General features: G+C 46.3%; 1 protein-coding gene across 1 annotated transcript in view; it reads right to left on the bottom strand.

Moving 5' to 3' along the window:
* The window catches only part of CTBP2 (C-terminal binding protein 2), a 34,229-nt gene that overhangs the window by 8,777 nt on the left and 7,453 nt on the right, over window positions 1-17,999 (bottom strand). The window contains exons 2-7 of the mRNA XM_088476882.1: window positions 17,050-17,204; window positions 14,062-14,206; window positions 8,496-8,702; window positions 7,275-7,489; window positions 3,791-3,921; window positions 115-242 (exon numbers count right to left, since the gene is read on the bottom strand). Coding sequence (XP_088333008.1) covers window positions 115-242; window positions 3,791-3,921; window positions 7,275-7,489; window positions 8,496-8,702; window positions 14,062-14,206; window positions 17,050-17,204 — 981 coding nt within the window. The remainder of the gene's footprint in view (window positions 1-114; window positions 243-3,790; window positions 3,922-7,274; window positions 7,490-8,495; window positions 8,703-14,061; window positions 14,207-17,049; window positions 17,205-17,999) is intronic.

The following is a 17,999-nucleotide window of genomic DNA, read 5'->3' as shown; positions in this document are numbered from 1 at the left end:
AATGTTTCTACTGCCACCTGTGAGCAGTGGGTAGAAGCAGGGACTGGGAGACCTGTATAGCATCTTAGTGCATCTTAGAGGGACCTAATAATACACCTGATGCTGGCACCATACCTGTGACCGCTCTACGCATCTCAGTGGCTGCAGCTTCTCTCATCTCCAGGGATGCCTGCTCACTGTACCAGGCCGTATGGGGGGTGCAGATCAGATTTGGGGCATCTTTCAGTGGACCCTGAGCAAATCTGTAAATCAGTACAAATGATTTATTTAGGTTATGAAGAGCTGACCATAATCTGCTAAAATAAATCCTTTATAATGCCACAATTGAGCCTTGAGTGACAGTATGTAAAGTATAATATACAAGAATGACATGGCTAAATATATGCCGACATTCCTTCTGATTAGTGTATTTGGCCATTTCAGCCACATTCATTGCTAACTGGTGCATAAAGCAAAGTATACAGCTATGAAGTCTCCATAGCCGAAAATTTGTTGAAATATGGAGTATGCTACTGTGCAGCCTCCATGTTATTCCTTCAAGGAAGTACCTTTCCCTTTACTAAGATGGCTGCCGTTTGGTCTTCTGCATATGCGCAGCGCCATCCATACATATCCCAGCAGTTAACCTCTGTAGGAGTACAAGTAAATGAGATTGCTTAGGTGATGCTACAGAACTTAACACATGAATTTGACATTCTGGTGGTAGCGTTGGAAGCTAACACAGCCAAGCTAACTACAGAAATTGTCGAGACAAAACTGCTAAAGTTCTAAGAACATGTGCCCGTTCAGTTAAATGCTGAGAATACTTAATTGCACACTAAAAGTGAAAAGCCCAGCAAATAAAAATATTATGTATATCACAAGATCGCACACAAAGCAACTGAATGTATATTGAAAAATGTGAATGCTATGCAATGTAAGAAGCGCAACAGCAAAGTTGAGTCTGTTTTAAGTGTCAAAGACCACCGCAGAAAACATTGCTAGTATATTGACTCAGGTGCTACAAAACATTTGAGCTGCAATGAGGAGTGGTTCACTGCACTGAACACTTGGTTCTATAACAACTACCTACTTAAAAATAGGGACTAAAACCAAAGTTACAGAAATCCAAGATGTGCTTTATGTACCAGATATGAGAACAAATCCATAGCTATTAGTGTCCTACAGCAAATAGGTTAGAGTCCTCATAATTCGTAAAGGGAAAGTGCATTGTACGGAATAAAAGATGGACGGTAATAGCAACAGATACCCAATGTCGTCAGTTATATGTCCTTGGCACACAACCGTGTTATGCAATGTTGATATTTAACTCATAGTCTATGGAACAAAAGATTAGGTCACCTTGTATATGACAATGTCCAGGAACTTCTTAATGGGATGGTTACAGGAATATCAGTGACTGATACAGAAAGGCTCGTGTGAAAGCTGTATAACAGGAAAACAAAGCCATTGTCCACTTCCAGAATCAACAAGCAGAGCTGAGGCACCCTTGGAGTTAGTGCATACCTGTGATGTGTGGTGAGGTCAATGGCTAAAGAGGCACACATGGATCTGAGTGCTGGGAGTCTGGCTCACCCCCTACTCACTGTAACTCTCCTCTCACTGCACTAAGCTTCAGTGTCCATTTATTATCCTACCTGCATCACTGAGTCTTCTCATGCTGCTGCTGATGAGCTCCAATCTCTAAATACTGCAGTGCACTTCCTGGTCACATGACACATCCAAGGTGTCCATCAGTGCTCAAGGCATACCTCTATTGGTTGTCTTTCTGTGCAGCTTGCCGTCTGTGGTGTGGCCCCACCCCCAGTGTCTGAGTATACAGAAGCGAGGCTGAGCTGTTGCTGCCTCATCTTTCATCTCCCTGAAGTCCCAGGGAGCTTCACAAAGCTGGTGAGTGTTAACTATAAAAAATTTTACAATAAACAAAGAAGATGTTTATAAGTTATACATATCTTCTTTGTATTATTCTAATCATTTTTATATCAAATCTCAACTCTGACTGCACGTTCGTGGTGCATACAGATGTGTGTGGTCTGAAGGAAGTTAAATATCAATACTGATACTTCATAACATTCATTGCTGATTTCACAAAAACGACATTTATTTCATCAAAGAAAAGAGTGAAGTGATGAAGAAAATTGCAGACGGCAACAGCTTAGTAAAAAGCAAACCAGGTTTGCAGGTGAAAGCCTTGAGGTCTGTCAATGGAGAAGAATATCTCAACAAGGATGTGGAAATCTTTGTAAAAGAAGCATGGCATTGTGCATCAATTGACCATCGCCTACACTCCAGAGCACAAAGATGCAGGCCTCAAGCATTTTTGAGGGGAAGCAGTGTCTACTGCAGTTTATTTAAAGAATCGTGCTCTCACAGTTGCCTCAAAAGACACAACACCAATAGAAGTGTGGTCTGGAAGAAAACCAAGTGTCAAACATCTCTGTGTTTTTGGGAGTACCACCTATATACACAGATACAGCTTACGTCTTCTCTCTTTGAGTATAAGTCCATTAAATGCATCATGCTTGAATATGGAATCTGTATGTAATTCCGGCTGTCTGGATGCCGCCTGTCAAAATACAGACAGCGGCATCCCGATGGTTGGTATCCCGACAGGGGTCGGGTAGGTATACTTCTCCCCCCTACTCCCCCTAGCCCTCCCAGTTAGTGCCTAAACCTAAGTCTCCCTCCTTCGTGCCTAAACCTAACCCCCCCTTTAGTGCCTATCCCTATCTACGCCCCACAGTGGTGCCTGACCCTAACCCTCCCTAATTCTAGCCTAACCCTAATCCTCCCCACCCCACACCCTAACCCTCCCTTCTTGTAGATTTTCTGGTGTATAGTATTTACACTGCTTATTACGGCCAAATAGTACACACACATATCAGCAACATTAGCAGTTACTTAGCTTTTACTAAAGAGTTCAACATGGCACTGCCATAAAAAGTCAGTTGCTGGAGCTGCCCTGGTCAGCTGTAAGTGTTGTTACTGCAAAGTGGGAAAAAAAAAATCTAGGAGTAACCATAGCTCAGATGCCGTTTCATAGGCGTGCATAATTAACAGGCAGCGTCATTGTGCATGTCACCTGCTTGTATATCACACTGAAGGGATCGCAGTGCTTGCGGTAAGGTATAGTCAACCTCAAGCGCTGCAAGCACATCCGATGGTGCTCAATGTACCAATGTTTTCATGCTCTTCCTGGAGATGACGTGTGCAAGTGGGCATCTTATGAATGGCTGGTGGGTGTCTGCATACACAAAGTGATCGCTCGCCAAGACATAGTGGACGTGCTAATGCCTTGCCGTGCGATCGCCTTCCTTGCTGGGCGTGCGCTGGATTTGCATACGCTGGGAGCGAGCGACTTCAGCTAGTGAGCGGCTCTGAATCATGTCCATCTAGTTCCTTAATCATATGACAGGTCACTGCCTCCCACAAGATCAGTACACGTCTCCTCAAATAATCTGTGCTGCTGCGAGTATTCCTATGAGATCATTGGCTAATGCCATGGCCAAAACTAGGATTTTTGACACCCAGGGCAAGGCAATAATTTGGCACCCACAAAAACAGCAACCTAGCCTCCCAGCGCCCCCTCAAGTTCGGCACCCGGGTCACGTGCCCCCTTAGCCCCCCCTAGTTTCGGCCCTGCTAATGCTTATTCTTTTCCCGTCTACTGCTGGGGAGTAACGGATGAGCAGGAAAGGACGGATGTAAGCATTATGCCTGTGCTCATTCATTTAAGTGTCTCTAGAATGTTTATATTTTTAGAAAACATGTCTGGGTTAGTGATACTCACATGAAAGGTTCGGTCTCATGTACATCTAGAGCTGCGCCCCTGACTCTGCCCTCCTTCAGTGCCTGAGCCAAAGCCTTCTCATCCACTAGGCCTCCTCGCGCGGTGTTCACCAGGAAAGCACCCTGCCGCATCTGCCGACAAAAACACAACACGTTCATGGAATATTCGCCAGTCTGTGCCAGCGTCTGCCATGATCACAGCTCTTTGTGTGGTCACCGCTGGAATGAGCTGAGGTTTCTTTTTGACAAATAAAAGCCTGAATGTATCGCAGCATTCCGCACACAGTCAGTCTCTAATGTAGAGGAGAATATGGATATGGGGTGTAGCCTGCGGTTAGCTGAGAAATGAACCAGAGATTTAATAGAGCTTTTTATCAAGGGTCTGATTCGGAGATGTACGCTAACGCCGCCATCGTGTCCGTGTACGCAGCTGTTGTGTGAAAATATGCAAATGTCACAGCCGGTGGGATATATGTATTGAGACGCCCACCTGCGGCTTTGCAAGTCCAAGCAACGCATCATCGGTCGCAGATTAATTATCGAAGTAACCCTATGACTACTCAGAATATTTGTGAGAACTGAGACACCGGAGCCATTTTCGCTGCGTACAGGATCACTGACGCAGGCTGTGGCGCCCAGTAAACAGTCTCTACACACCCGCGTTCTTTGCCACCACTCCCAGTTACCTCCCCCAAACGCTCCCTGACTGTCAATCACACAGCATGTAATAATTCGCTGTGAGTAACTACCATCATGTTCCTTAACGCAATGCGCAGTGTGACAGACGCAAGCGCGGTTTACCACTAATTGCTCGAGTGCAAAAATATCGGCATTGCATACATCTCTGACTCAGACTCTAAGGGGCCATTCAATTGTTTTTGGGCGCACATTTATTATTGCGCTTGTTGCGCCCCAATTAGACTGGGTTTAGTTGCGTAAAACGACTAAACAAGTCTAAAGTCCTAGTTAGGAACCACAGACTTTCCGCACGTTTCTGCTCCCCTCCTCAGGAAAGCAGGACGGATGTTTGCACATAAGCAGAGTTGTAAGTTGCGTTCCGCTAGGTACACGTCAAAGACTGTTACAATCTACCTGCGACCATGTTATAAATCATTTTCTTTACATGCAACAACCACATTGTTACTAGGCATCATTTAAACTGCAAAAAACTATAATGGAGAAGGGGTGTGATATGTATTACCGCCGGCCATCCCGACTACGGCTGGCCGACAGAGGAGGAAATCCCGATCGTCCCTAGGTAAGTATAAACTAACCTATTTTTCCCCCTAACCCTAACCTCCCCCCTCCCGTGCCTAACCCTAACCCCCCCTTCCCCGCTGCCTAAACCTAAGTCCCCCGAGGGGGTGCCTAACCCTCCCTCCCCCTAGCCTAGCCCTAACCTCCCGGGGGGGTGCCTAACTCTAAGTCCCCCCCGGGAGCCCTAAACCTAACCCTCCCCCCCTGCGGCTGTCCGCTGCGGCGCCCGGTATCTGTTCGATCGGGATGCCGGTCTCCCGTCGTCGGTCAAATGACAGGCGTCATTCGTCCCTAGTCGGGATTACAGTGTCTGGAAGTCAGCGGTCGGCATTTAGACCGTCGGCTTCCGGACTACCCCCCCCTCCCTCCCTTCTTGCATACATGCTCTCAAAAGCACCAATCAGTATTCAAAAACAGACGATCACAAGCAGTTTGCTAGGGTCTGTGGGGCAGTCATCATCATACGGTGTTTAAGCGTACCCCTGACCTCCTGCCAATGATGTGGCTTTCCTTTTTCCCGTTCTGCATCTGTGCTTGCGTTTATGGAAACACACCCTTACTGCATTTGGCCTCTGGCAGAACCCCCCACGTCCCTCCCTGTACTGCACATCGAGGTGCAAGCTGCTGGAGACAGGTGAAAGGGATTGAATGTCACAAATCTGCATGCGTACAGTGATTTTAAACGTTACACCGCGTAGTACTCACTCAGCGACAGCCCCTGTGCGTTTAGCAAAGCCAGTGCTATTTGTAGCTGGCTTCCTCCAGACCTTGGGAATATGCACAGAAAGTGTGCACTCTGTTACATACGTATTCCCGGGTAATCAGCCCCCCCTTCCCACCGTGATCGCTATCGCTGACCCCTACCAGAGGTCTAGGTACTTTGTACCTGCCACACAACACGCTCAGCTACGAGGGTAATTATGTTTATTGACAACTGCACTATGTGTTTGTCTCTGCTCAGTTCCAATCAATGGAAAATTCTAGTAAGAAAGTAGACAGAATAAATGAACACAGAATTCACTGATTATTTTGGCCTCAGGCAAGTTACAATTTATTCCAACAGACAAGATCGACCCAGGGTCCAGGTGGTAGTGTAAAGATACACTGACATTTGTTTAAGTCCATTAAAAATCATTTCCTTGGGTATGCTAATTATTCAGTATAACAAATACTAACATGAGAAACAGGCTTCCTTAGAGTGTCCTTTTAAAGATTCCTAAACCATAGACAGATGTATTGATCTAAAATCGGGCATACTGTGCATTGTGCAATTATCGGCCCGCTTCACAGACTATCAGCGGGTAATCGCATAGTGTATGTCTGCGAACCAATAAACAATGATCGGACGGGTTAGGCATGAAAAATCCTCCAAGACGTCCGACTGATCCAATCACTGGTCGTCTGCATCTGCCAATGTATACGCCGCGGCAGCCAATCACCATGAATTTCCCCTGTTCTATCACACAGTGGAGGAACTCTGATATCGTGGCTATACATATATCTCGCAGTGTATGGCCACGATACCGGCTGGGTATCAGGCTGTCATTTAAATGTCTGACAGTGTATGCCCAGCATAAGGACCATAGTATTTGTGTGATTTGGGGGCACACTTAGAGGGGTTGAGAAACTGGTTTATTTCACTAGCAAAGTCAAATAAAACTGAAATATCCTATTTATTCCAGGCCTGAGACAGCCCAGCACTTATATTTGAATTAAAAGGATTACCGTATATACTCGAGTATAAGCCGGGTTTTTTCAGCAAATTTTTTGTGCTGAAAAAGCACCCCCTCGGCTTATACTCGAGTGATGCCCGCATGGTACGCAGTTGAGTAGCGTACCATGCGGGCCGCGGTGCAGACTGTGTCTCTGTGACACAGCTGCGCTACACACAGCCAAACACACAGTCGCCGGCAGCTGTGTGTTTGTTGTACTCAGCAGCCGATGAGAGTCTGTCAGACTCTCATAGGCGGCTGCTGCTCCCACTGCGGGAGCCATCTTCCGGGATTACAGTGTTACTACTGGGGGCACTACCAGAGGGGGAATATTACTACTGGGGGCAGTACCAGGGGAGGGATTACTACCAGTAGCTGCTGCATCTCCCACCCTAGGCTTATACTCGAGTCAATAAGTTTTCCCAGTTTTTTGTGGTAAAATTAGGTACCTCGGCTTATATTCGGGTCGACTTACACTCGAGTATATACGGTATATATAATGAACAGCTTACTTACCTGCTTGATTGTAAAGTCGTTAATTAAGTGATGGTTGTGTTCATTCAGGTTACAGTGCAGAGACACGCAGTCGCTTTGGTACAGCAGGTCCTGCAATGTGTACACCCTCTGAACACCCAGCGAGCGCTCCGTTCCATCCTGCAGGTATGGGTCATAAAAGATAACGCTGAAGCCAAACGCTTTCGCTCTCACAGCTACGGCCTGACCTACGCGACCTGTGAGGAGAAAACAGAAGCAGGTGAGGAGGCCTTTCCACCGGGGAGAAAGCTGGGGCACAGTATATAAATGGCATTGGTAATTTATGGATCTATGCCTCCCCAGACGAGCACGGCTATCATAAGTGGCATACGTGTTTCATAGTGATATGTTTTCCCAGCCAGCAGGTGAAACGCATGTCTTGTGATATGGAAACCCTGTTCCATTAAAAGCAAAGGGTCAATACAAAATAATGATTTGTCTTATAGCTGTAAATGGTTTTACTGGTAAATGTTTCAAGATAGTTAGTTGGTTTTGTTCTAACAATTCAAATACTGTTGTATTGCCTACTAATCCTCTACAGACATCATACTACTACAGTAGTACAAAAATATATTGATAAATATGCTTGTTGTGTTTACAATTAGTATCTGTTCGTCTTAGGTTTCCCTTCATATTTTTCCTTCAGATGTAATCAGAGGAGAGTAATTTAAATCTGACTTTTCAGTTTGTAATCTCTAATCCTTTGCAGTCTGTAGACAATTTCTTCATAATCACTGTCCAGAAATACTGAAGCTATTTCATTCTAATTTCCCGCCAAGCCAGAGCAGATAGGTCACGGCTTCCCCTCACGGCCAGTAGAATGCGCATTTTATTGTCATTCCGTTTTTTCGTGGGCAAACCTAATGTGTGTTCTCAAGGCTGCCCCTCTGCGCTAACTAGAGTACCACTATTTCTGGACTTCATTGGTGCCCAGTCACAGGATATATAGAGGTGTGAAGAGTCCTGGTAATTCATATCAAAAATACTTGGACCTGGGGAGTGGGGTCTCGTATTAGAGGCTGACAAAAATATCCCAAAACACCTTTACATGAATTAAAAACATTGTTATATAGAATAATGATTCAGTAATAAGGCTACATTCTCTGCCACACTCACTATTCCCTGGCACATTGCATGTTTTATATTAGCATGTATTATATGGCGCAGCTAATAACCACATAAAATGGACAGTTTAGTACTCACCAAATCCTATCAAGCCGAGTGTTTCACCACGAACCCGTGCTGCCCCTGATGCCACCTCTCTGATCTGCTCCACACTGTGTACCCGTGTACCCTCCCGCAGCGCTTGGTACAGCCATGTGTTCCTCCGGTAGAGGTTGAGTATGTGGCAGACGGTAGAGTCGGCGGTCTCCTCCACAGCAGCTGATGGGATGTTACACACAGCCACGCCTACAACACAAGCAGGGTCAGTAGGTGTCAGCTAACCTGCGGCAAATCATCTGTCCTGCGGGACCCCCGATACATACACAGGACAGAGGCTTTCACATTTCCACATGGCAATTATTCCCCATATAAGTTTTGATGTTAGAAATAATAACAACAATAAAAATAACAACTGTGGGGAAACAAGTTAGCGAGTCCAATGTAAAACAGATTACGCCTGCACGGCAGTGCCTTGTATACCATAACTGGCTTTCCTTGGGCGTTGTACCCCACTAACGCCATCGCACAATGCTCCCCTATGGATGATCCCCAGGATAGCTGTAGTGCCGTTCCCCGACAAAAAGAAATAAGCAGTGTGTGGACTAGTGAGGCAGAGACCCAGAACACAGGAAGGGATTACATTGGGTACTCCCATCCCAAGGCCCCTATCTCACAAGATACCAGTCCATTGTGTGAGTTCGGCCACACCACTGCCCCATGCTGTCCTGCTCATGACATTTTGGTGCCTTCTCCAATGGAGAGTTGAGGAGGAGCTTTAACAGCATAGCTCGGCCCAGTCCAGCCAGTTTCCTGGCCAATGACAGAGACTCCCTTCGGGCACCCAGACTGCCTCTCCTGCAGATGGGCCAAAGCAAGGCGGAAAAAGAACTATTTAGAGGGAGATTCTGTCTGCCATCATCCTTTATACAATTCTAGGTGGTTTCTTGTGAAACAAGGCTTCTGACAGGCCTGTCTTGGCCCCTGGATTTAGGGACTACTGTTGGGCAGAAGAAAGCCCATAATGGACCGTCACTTGGAACTGTGATCGGGTAGTCGGCATAGGCTGGCCAAAGCAGTAGGGGTACTAGAGGGTCTGGAGCTGCTTGCATTATGTGGCAGATGGTAGCGGATTAGGGGTTGTGTGCCGTATTTTTCTGGATTTGTTTGGGGGTTCTATCTGCAGACTTTGCTTTCTGGTAGGACTCTTAGGAGACTAGGGGGTCTATTTACTAAGCTGTGTTACGAGATACAGTGAACGGTGAACACAGCCTGTGACATGGCAGTTAGGAGCTGATTGGCTGGTACCTTATCACCGTTCACTTTCTCTCCTAACACAGCTTAGTAAATAGACCCCTAAACCCCAGTAGGGGAATAAATGTTGTCATTGGTTATGTTCAAGGGCGTTGATACGCGGTGGGGGGGGGGAGGGGCAAGGGGGCGGCTCACCCCCCCCCAAAAAAAAAAAAAACATTTGAAAGGTGCGGCGTGGACGCTCAGGGGCTGTGCTTTATAGCAATAGGCTGCACGGCCCTTGCACCGCATGGAGGAGGTGGTGTAATCTGCGGTCTTTAAGTTAAAAGACATTACACATCCTACTCCGTGCAGTGCAGAGGCTGTGCGGCCTACTGCTATAATGCACAGTGCCTGACTGTCTGCAGCCGCCCAGCAACTGGTAAGAGAGATGGGGAGGGGATGGGGGGCCAATGGCGTCAGAAAGATTTTATGTTGCCCCGCCCCCCCCAACATAAAATTGTTCCGACGCCCCTGATAATGTATACTGGTGATATAGGTTCCTCATGTTTGTTTACTGTGTAGTGTAACATGCCAGGAGCCCAGTGAGCTGCATATAAATGATTGTAGTTTATAGAAAATTAACAAGTCTGATTTGTGGTGATTATTTAATGTTACAAAAGGAAAATGTATAAATGGAGTACCCTGCTACACTCAGCACAAACTGCTCATCTATCCTTAGATTTGATAAATTGCAACAACAGCAGCAGCCTGAATACAGTTCTACATACGGCTATGCGGTTTATCTCCTGTATCCATAATGATAGTTCTAGATATTAATGCCACTGAGCTACAACTATAGAATAATCAAGACAAAGGGTAAATTCTGATTACAAAAATATTAAACACACAAGGGCAAAAGGTTAATACGCAAACTACAGTTATATGTAAATATAAAAGAAACTAAACATTAAAAAAACTGAAAATGAAGAATCATGTATTAAATCAAAAATAGTATTCAGACTGTCTATATTATTCTCATCTCCAGTCGGGTCCCTGCCTATGATGGACCTAATGCCCCTCTGATTGACTCTGACAACCGGATTGAATCGGGTTAGCAATCGGTCAATCCTCCCGTATGTTTCAGGACTGGAGGTAGATCTGAATGCTTGGCATGCTGAGAAATGTAGTCTTTCCACAGTGCGTTGTTATATACTGGCGTGATCTTTAAAGGTCTACATGGATGCCAGACACGTTGGCTAACATGCACCGCTCTGCTCACTTCAGAGATGTACGCTTAGGTAATCGCCTGCCCAATTCGCTCCACAATAAATGCTGCCTCTGGTCCCAACTCCCTCCTCTAAGATTTTGCCAGTGCTGCGGCTTACCACTGGAACTCGCTCCTTCTACCTATTAGACTCTCCGCATCTGTTAAAAATTTCAAATGTGCTCTCCATACCCACTACTGCATCAAGGTCATCCAGCTCTCATCCTAACCCACTGCCCCATGCTCCTTGCTCACTGTCTACCCCATCTGTGTCACCCCTGTCTGTCCCTCACTCCCCTTTAGGTTGTAAGCTGCCATGGGCAGGAATCTTCCCTCATGTGCTTTTCCTCACTTAAACCACCTTTGAGTTCGGCCGCCCTGCTGCTTATTTGGGTATTATGACCGTTGCTGCTGCAGCCATGTTTATAAACCTTGTCCATGTCCTGCTATGTAAGTCACGATTTTCTTGTTCTGTTCATAGACTGTTTACGTAATCTGGGCCTGATTCACAGATGTTTGCTAACCCGATGGTTAGCGCACATCTCCGATGTTTGGGAGTCTGCGCTTGCACAGGACCTGTTATGCGTAGGTGCAGAATGGGTCCTGTGATCTCGCACACAAAGCATCTGCCTGATTGATAGACAGAGGGGGCTTGTTGTCCCTGTTTTCTGGGAGTGCTGAGGCCATGGACACAGACACAGACTTCCTGACCTCGCAAGCAGCCAGAAGCCGGCAGCCTGCATAAGCTGAGCCTTACTCAGCTGGCCGATGCTGGGGAACATCGCTCCGGGGACCCCAGGCTGCAACATCGGTCGCAGCGCTTAGATCGCAGATGCTGACAGGAGACGTTTCTCATCTTCAGATGAGTCCTGCAGATTTAGCATTGTAGATGGACGGTAATGCACAGCCACCTGTGTGCGTTTGTGCAATACCGTCCATCTCTGAATTAGGTCCTCTGTAAGCTCCTGCGCACCCATTGTGGTACCATATAAATAAAGGATAATAATAATGCTGGGTACAAGAGATCAGTCAGGAACAGGCTTCCTTTCTCCATACGCACAAGTCAGATTCGCACGGAACTCCAGCTACTCTCCCATAAGCCAGAACAGTCCATGTGATTGCACTGTCCTTCCCCAAAACTCTCATTTCATGGAGAGACAGATCCAGCAAAGTTCCATCTGACTGACAACAGGACGGAGAACTGAAAAACTGTGTAAATTCGCTACTGCGCATTTGCATCATCGCACAGTGGCCTTGATTCAGAGCGTTCGCTCTGAATCAGGGCTTTATTATTTTATGGAGCCGGCCTCCTGGCCGCTCGCTAAGCTGTGGGTGACCACCCACAGCTTTTGCGAGCGGCCAGGTGATGGTCGCGATCATCGGGCTTGCAACGAGACCCTTGTGGTAGGGTCTCGTTCCCGCAAGCCCCAGTGAGCTTCCTGCTCTAATAGAACAGGAAGCTCACTACTGACATCACTCGTGATGTCAGTAGGGCCGCCCCCAAATGGCAGGCGTTCCTTCGGGAACGCCTCCGTTTGGCCAGCCACCCCCCCTCCCTGCCTACAAAACGGGGCGAGCTGTCGATCAACATCAACAGCCGCCCCGTCTTGTAGTGAGTCCCGCAGAGAGTGATTTCTCGCTTGCTGCAGGGCTCGCGCACGCCTGGCCATCGACCTACTTGCGAGCGGGTCTGAATCAGGCCCAGTGATCCGTCAAACTCAGTATCAGGCAAGTAATGTCTTCATGGTGCACATTGCCGCTGCCGTTGTGTCTCCCTAGATGTAAAAGCCGGGATAGTCTTTGGCTTTTTTAAGAACAGTGCAATGCTGTAAGAGAAAGGACAAGCTTCTCCAGCTCTATTTCACTAAAGTGTGGTTATTAGTAGCACCACCTCCTATGTTATTACACATAGACTGAGTCCAGATAATCAAGTAGGACATACCTTCAAGGCATAAGTGATGTTGCATTGCTTGATAACCATTTGCAGCCCTTCATGAACTTCATCTACCCCCACAATAATGGAATATTCCAGCAGGATAACGCACCGTGTCATCCATCCACAGTTGTACAGAATTTTTTCGAGGAGCATTCTGGACAGTTCCGGCCAAGTGTGTGGCCACCACATTCGCCTTGATATGAACCCAATTGAGCATTTATAGGACGTGGTGGAGAGATCCATTCGCACCCAAAATCCTGCACCTACAAGTTGCACGGAGCTGTGGAACACTATCCAAATGGCATGGGTCAACACCTCTCCAGAGGTCTATCCACTTGTGGAATCGATGCCACGTCACGTTACTGCACTATGCTGGGCTAAAGTGGTTCTTCAAAATACTAGACATCTACTGTATCCCATGACTTTTGACACTTCAGTGCCAACTTTGATTCAGTGCCAACTTTGATTCAGAGTTGTAAGTTATGCCGATGTTCACGCAGTTGAGTGTTTTTTTTGCTACTGCGCATAATGCTGTGGAAAGTCGCCCCCCTGCGCATGCGTGAACTAATGTTTGAGATGGCATTCACAATGTCTCCATGATCACAAGGTCCAGAGCAGACCAGTGCGATCCATAGGCGTTCCTGGAGTCGGAGAGGTGGCCAGCCTGTGGGCATTTTCCAGGGGGGTTTCTGCACTCGCAGCTACGTTTCCAATCACTGACCACAGTCTCAGAGGCCATTTTTAGAGAGAAAGTTGACCCAGAATCTACGCAGCCCAGGATTTACTCAAGGAGTTGATGTGCATCCGATGTTGCACTGATGGTGGTGTGTTCTAAACCCCCAGCTGGGTGTAGCAACACTTGCACAGTCCGTCGCACACTATATCAGGCAGGGAGTCTGTTAGCGGCTTTAGCATATTTCCGCACATTTACTAATGCAATAGCGTACAACTCAGAATACAGGCCCCTAGTGCGAGAGAACCCCATATAACGGACACGCATGCACCTAATGTTGTGGGACATTCTGGTCCATCTTCTATATAGTCCTGGTGTTTGTATCTGCCGCAATGGCAAATTAACAGAGATGGGGCATGTACGTACCTTGTACACCGGACACAGTCATTCACAATGACACATAAATCATACAGCCATATGGTCACACAGTATTACATACCCATGTCTCCCGCAGCCTTGATGTCAATGTTGTCATATCCGCTGCCTATCCGCACTATAACCCGCAGAGACTTAAACTTCTCCAAGTCTTCACGTGTTAGCGTTATGGTGTGATACATCATGGCGCCCACCGCCTCATTCAGAACCTACAACGTAAATATACTGATTACACAACTAAGAAAACAGTAGTGCCTTCTCAATATTACAACAGGGTTGTGTATGTCCTGCCCCTCCGTACACTGTAGGGCAACTGTCCACCCAACAGTCTCTTGTCCAGCAAATGACGCACATACGGTATCACAGAGCAACATCTTGTGGTTCTGGACTCCAAATGGCACAATATGGTGTCAGAGTAACAAATAAACGTGCCCCCATAATGCAAATAGAGGGGATCATAGTGCTAAAGGATTTAATCTGTGCAAAACTCTTCAACAGAGCTCTAATAAAGAGCGTGCTGCAACCACCTGATCCAGCATAGCATTTCCATTCGCTAAAATCCCTGGCAAGGGGGGGAAACGCATCATGTGACATCAGCTGACTGCTGTCTGCATTGCTGCATTTGGACCATACTGATCAAAGTCTACCGAAGATCTGCCCAGTAATTATATCTGGACCATTCAGGCTCACCTATGGGAGCGTATTATTAATATTGGGAGTCTCAACCCATGCTCATGGAAACCTCTAAGAGGGCTGTGTGTCTGTGAGCTACAGAACGCTGACCTTGAACTCTAACTTATGGGACCTTACTAGTTCCTTCCATAAGAGTTACAGATATTCTCCATCTGCTTAATTAAGCGCTGTGCTGACACAAGTGGGCAATTAGGCACTGCGATCGAAAACCTACACCGGGTCCATACCGATTATATCAAAGCAGCACAGTAGGCAGGATGCAGCAACCTGAGAAATGCGTGTTTGATCGCATTTCTCATATACACCAATGCGATGCACTCCAGGGCTTGGTTGTGGTGGGTAACGCCATCTTCCTGATGGAGTTACCTATAGAAGCCTATGGACTTCTCTCGGGAGAGTGCTGAAAGAGGGATCCAATTGGATCCCACCCAGCTACCCCCCGCTGTGAGTCTGTCCTTCTGCGCATGCACAGAGGGACGCCAGAGGGGCTTCTGAGTCATAGGCCCGGAAGTCACTCCATCACAAAGGGACGCTCTTACCAACAGAGCGGTCCTTTGCGATGCTCGTCATGCATACAGACATTACCAATGCCGGCATGCAATCGAAGCCCGGTGAGATTCATCGTATCCCTAATGCGATGCGTCATGCATCCCGCCCATTGTCTGTTTATTTAAGTGATATATCAAGAGGGAGTTTCATAAAGTGCACCAACGGCCATGGGACCTCTCTATTATAATTTTTTCAGGACTCCCGGTGGTAACTCAAATGGCAGGTATTCTGTATGAGGGTGGTTCAATAAATGAGGTAACAAAACCGCTCATTGCATAAATTAATTCAACTTGTACATATACTTATTATCAATAGTATGGCCTTGGTACATATTACTTTTCCACATAGTCCCCATGCTTGTCTAAGCATTTGTTCCAATGGTACACCAAGGCATCTATCCCAGCATAGAAGAAATCAGTGTCAAGCGTCTGAAGCCAGGACATGACGGCTTGCTGAACTTCACCGTCCGCTGCAAATTGCCTTCCACCCAGGTGCTGCTTCAATGGTCCAAAGAGATGGAAATCATACATCTGTCCTCCTCAATCAGACCTTCAATGCGGCACAAATTCTCAACTATGGTGGACGTGCTTGGCTGGCCAGATCGCTGCTCATCTTGTACGTTTGTCCTGCTGTTATCAAAGGCAGTGCACCAAACCCGTTTCCGTGATATGACTTTATCACCGTACACCTCGCCAAGTTGGTGATGAATTTCAGCTGCTGATGTGCCCTTTAGACGCAGAAGTCTGATCACACTGCGCACCTCAATGTGTGACCATGATTCCGCCAGCCCTGCCATCTTATAACTGATGTTGGGACAGTAGGACTGCGCCTACCTGCTCTGGGATGGTGGGAAATTAGAATGAAATAGGGAACATTACACACGTGAGAGGTCTTGTTACCTTACTTACTGAACCACCCTCGTACATTTCCGGTAATAGTCTTCCTACATTTCCTTATGCGGCAATGAATATGCTGGTTGATAGGAACTGATCATATTTCACAATTTTTTCCTAAATGCCAATATTTTATTGGTCTTTAATATATTGTAAATAACTAATTTAATTACTAAGTATATACTTGAATAAGGTATTATTGCAGTAGTGAATTATTCCCATTTACTCTTTGACCTATAGTATTGGCAATTTGTTTATGACTGCAGTCAATGGTTTTATATAGAATTTTGATTCAATAAAAGTTACTTATATTTATTTTAACAGCTCTTGGGATAATTTACATTCTACATTTTATTTCTCATTGTTACATAGTTGATATTACTAGCGCAGACACGCAGCACAATTTTCGTTTGCTTTTTTGGGGGGGAAATTAGCAGGATTCTGTGTTAGGGGTAAATTTACTAAAGTGAGACTTTATAGATGTGATGTTGTCCATAGCAACCAATCAGATTCTAGCTATTATCTTCTAGAAGGTGCTAGTTAAATGTAGAGTAGAATCTGATTGGTTGCTATGGGCAACATATCCACTTCTAAAAACTCTCACTTTAGTAAATATACGGCCCTTACTCTCAGCTGCCGTTAATGATGCTGGTTAGCACCTTTTTATTAGCGCACCTGCTGTTTGTCCACAGCCTGATCCGGCACCCTGTGTTACAGAGCAGGGGGGGCCACAAAGTGCAGAATCCATATAATAATAACATAACAGGATGTAACAGACGTCCACACAACCCCATAGGATGCACTGACTGGCACTCTCTCTCTCTCTCTCTCTCTCTCTCTCTCTCTCTATGGGAGTTAGTAATGAGGACAGATAATACACGATAGCTCCTGCTACACACATCATTTCTAGGTCATACCTTTTCATGGATCTCCTGCGTAGACTGGGCATCACAGAACGCCACAGTAGCCAGGTCTTTCAGGATTGGCATCTCCACCGTGCAGTCCCTTCCATCCAATAAAGCAACCAACGGGCGAGGGTGCATTGGACCATTGAGAGTCTGTGGCCGCATACCTGGGGAATGATAGACACACAGCAGCAGCTTAGCTAGTTATAGCCATTATATGTAAGGGCATGTCGAGTTCTACTCTCTTATCCTTCTACGAATATCTCCGTTTACCTATAATATAATTTGCTGTCCCATTTCTATGTAATTATGCCCCACAAGTCACTGGCTCTAGGGGGTATATTTACTAAAGTGAGAGTTTTTACAAGTGGAGATGTTGCCCATAGCAACCAAGCAGGGGCAACATCTCCACTTCTAAAAACTCTCACTTTAGTAAATGTACCCCTAGGAGTAAGGAGCAAATCTGATTAGGCATACAGCATTCATTTATCAATGGAGACCCTCCTTCATCCGCCGCCAAAATTAAATATTGCCCCCCAACATAAAATCGTTCAGACGCCCCTGAATGTATACTGAATCAGTACAGAGCAGGGGCAGAACAGTACATGGCAGGGTGTCATAGTAAATTTGGGTATTCATGAAGCCGCTGTAGCCTCCTAGGCGCCCACACGCTGCTCTGCGTATGCCCTCCTCTGCGTATGCCCTGACAGCGTAGCAGACACAGACCCTGCACATACTTTAGTTCTGCCACCGGTACAAGTTTCCTTTGCCCTCGTAGTATACCACAGATTACTGCAAATGTTCGAAACGATCGTCTTATATAGTGAGAGTGTAGCACAGATAGAAGCTAGATGTGTCACATGTATGATTATGTGTGTCCAGATACATGCTGTCAGCCTGGGAATCATTTATGCTTGAGATGACCAATCTATGGCCCGTATTCAATTGCCTGCCGGACTTTC

Source organism: Taudactylus pleione, unplaced genomic scaffold (genome assembly GCF_031769625.1).
Source record: "Taudactylus pleione unplaced genomic scaffold, aTauple2 ptg000198l, whole genome shotgun sequence".
NCBI lineage: Eukaryota > Metazoa > Chordata > Amphibia > Anura > Myobatrachidae > Taudactylus > Taudactylus pleione.
Note: the sequence above shows the minus strand (reverse complement) of the source record. Positions and strands in the feature narration are given on the sequence as shown.